This window comes from Scardinius erythrophthalmus (assembly GCF_964197995.2).
Source record: "Scardinius erythrophthalmus genome assembly, chromosome: 14".
Classification (NCBI taxonomy): Eukaryota; Metazoa; Chordata; class Actinopteri; order Cypriniformes; family Leuciscidae; genus Scardinius; species Scardinius erythrophthalmus.
The window spans coordinates 16,762,655-16,765,478 of NC_138234.1; the positions used below are offsets into that span (position 1 = coordinate 16,762,655).

General features: G+C 36.1%; 1 protein-coding gene across 1 annotated transcript; it reads right to left on the bottom strand.

The window, feature by feature from the left end:
- Nucleotides 1–415: 415 nt before the first annotated feature.
- LOC308701569 (glutaminase liver isoform, mitochondrial-like) lies at nucleotides 416–2,067 on the bottom strand (the record flags this gene model as incomplete). Its single annotated transcript, XM_081383925.1, has 7 exons — nucleotides 416–536; nucleotides 618–681; nucleotides 775–851; nucleotides 949–1,010; nucleotides 1,137–1,229; nucleotides 1,328–1,371; nucleotides 1,977–2,067. The coding sequence occupies 7 exons, from the start codon at nucleotides 2,065–2,067 to the stop codon at nucleotides 440–442; spliced, it is 528 nt and encodes a 175-aa protein (XP_081240051.1). The 3' UTR covers nucleotides 416–439.
- Nucleotides 2,068–2,824: the final 757 nt, after the last annotated feature.

The following is a 2,824-nucleotide window of genomic DNA, read 5'->3' on the forward strand; positions in this document are numbered from 1 at the left end:
TTGGCCACAATCTTACATACGGCTCCTTTAATTTATTTGAAAAAATAAAATCATGACACACATTTAAAAAAAAAAAACACTAAAGAAATATGCTACAAAATGAGAGGAAAATGATTCTAAGATATGTAAAGATGTGTAAATATTAAAATCTGTATGGTTGCTTTTGTTTATTCACAAACACTGTACATTGTGCATTAGTACATTACCACATTAAACATATATTAAACATGTATACAACACAAATTATGTATAAAAAAAACATATTTACAAATATAAAACAGAGTGAGTTTTTTTTATCTCTGTAAATAGACAATTTCCATAATGTGCCCTTGTTTTGTGCAATTTCTGATGACATAATCTATTTTAGGCTATAGTCCTTAAGTTTGTAACATTCACACCCTGCAGAGCTGAAGATTTGGATTGATGACTTCGGTCTTCTTCAGCCTGGACTGCAGCTCTGCTCATATTCCTGCAGGATCTTCACCACATCATTGTGGCCGAACTGCATGGCGTCATCCCGAGGAATATTTCCCCACCTGAATTAGAGATTAACGAGGTTAATTATGACCAAATGGATGGAGCTGAAGGTAAATGTATAAAGAAACAGGGATCTGTACCGGTCTTTCACAAAAGGGTTGACTTTGCAGGCCTGCGTCAGAAATATCACAACATCCAAATGACCTAAAACAGAACAGACAAACCAAATTAATTTTACAATTAAATAAACTATTTGGCACTAAAAGTGCTTTAATGTTCACAGAAAATGATTCCTACCTTCTGCAGCAGCGACGTGGAGAGGTGTGCGAGAGTCGTAGTCCTTTAACTCCATATTCATGGATGACAGGGAAAACCTGATGGAGGAAAAGAGAGTCTAGTACTGTAAGTAATCTACATATCAGTAGCACTCCTTGAGGCAAAGTGAAGACATTGTGAAGTGAATAAAATGACCTTCTCAGAGCTGAGACATCTCCACTGTGGGCTGCAAACATCAGATTCACCACCGACTTGTTCTACAACACAGATTTGATGCGTTCATTACTGGAACTAATAAGCTGACTAAAATTATGTTGGTGTTTAATGTTGTAGTTTAGTTCATGTGGTTGGTGTGAAAGCTGTTTTTCAAGTGTAAGGTTTACCCTGTCATCACCAGACTGTCTGCGAGGGTCTTGCTTCTTCAAAAAGTGTCTCAGATTGTCGTAGTTGTGGAAGTTGAACAAAGACACTAGTTCCTAAATACAGAAGGGTTACAAAATTAGTTATTTATACTAAATTTATGGTCTGGAATTAAAAAGAGGATGATAAACCAACAGGACAATGACAGAAACACCTGACAGAAGTGGATTACACGGACGCTGTTTCTGATTTTGAATCCTGAAGACTCACTTTACATTTATATCAGTTCATAATATAAACTATAATATAAGCTCAGACTTCATAAGAATCATGTGAACTTTTATATTATCTCTTATTAAGTCTAATAAGGAGCATTTAATCTAATCATGCCAAAGGTTTTGTTATTTTTCTTTTTTTATTATGCCAAAGTTTTTGGGTCATCGGTCTGACGTTTTGGTGTCATGATAGTAACATTTGGAGAATAGGCTGTTCTTTTTCCTTTTCTTTTTTTTGATTGCTAATTATGTTTACAGGCTCATCCTTCCAATGAGCTCAAACACATTTTCCCAAAAAAGCTAAAAAAAAAAAGCTAGTGACTTTTAGATAACATTTGCTAAAATATTGAAAATAAAGAAAACGATACACTGTGTTGACTCGATTATGATTGCTTAAGCAGAGATAGATGGAAAAAAACAAACTTAAAATCCATCGCTTGGTGTCCCATTATGTGCTGTCTTACTAAACTCTTCAAGATAAACTAAGCTTTTGAAACTTTGAATCAATTGAACCAATTGCTTCAGAAAATGTTTCACTGTTTCGAAGCGCTCGAAACACAGTTTTTGCAGTTATTCGCAGAACTTTACGTGGGTTGTGCCACAGCACAGTGCGGATGAATCCAATGTTCTGAGGAGAATGTGCGGCTGTCAGTCGCCACGCCGATGTGGAGACTGTCATTCGCAATCACAGATTCTACTTTTTGGAAGTATGACCAACATAAGAATTTTCAGTGGAAAATGTCATCTGAACAAGTAAGTAACATCCACTTTTGTTCTGACCAACTAAGGCAAATTATACTTTGTTCTCAAATTGTTAATGTTAACAACATCAGCATTGCGTGACTACATTTAATTCCCTTCCGATATTATCCTTGTTTTTTCATGGGCCCGGTTGCAGTCTCTTTTTTTCTGTAGCCACTCCGAAGTTCAAACAAAGTCTTTTGCATTTTACAACGAGTGAATCTCCAGTTGTCACTGGTGATTTTCGTTTGAATCTTTCTGGATCCGCCATCAAATTGATAAGTTTAATTATATAAGTGCTGTGAAAAAAGGCTATAAATCACCACCTCCAACATCCTCACACGCAATAAATCCAACTAGCCGAGACTCCTTCTTTATGTGTACAGATGTGACATGCTTGAATTTCCCGCAGAAATCCACCAGTACCACTAAAATTAAAAACATTATTACAAGTTTATCGTTTTGAATCGAGCTAAGGCAAGCAGATAGATTTGATCACTGGCTGGTTATGTACTTGCTCAATTTATTTGGGATAATTTTTATCCCCAAAAAAGTTACGGACTGCAGCTTTAAAGATAGATATGGGCCTTGCTTGGAAGACGGTCAAGTGTGTGAAGTTTGTTTGTGGTCACACAAGTTCCTTCGCCCTGTTTCAGTCATCTAGAAATAGTTTTACACCTCCACAAAACAAGAAA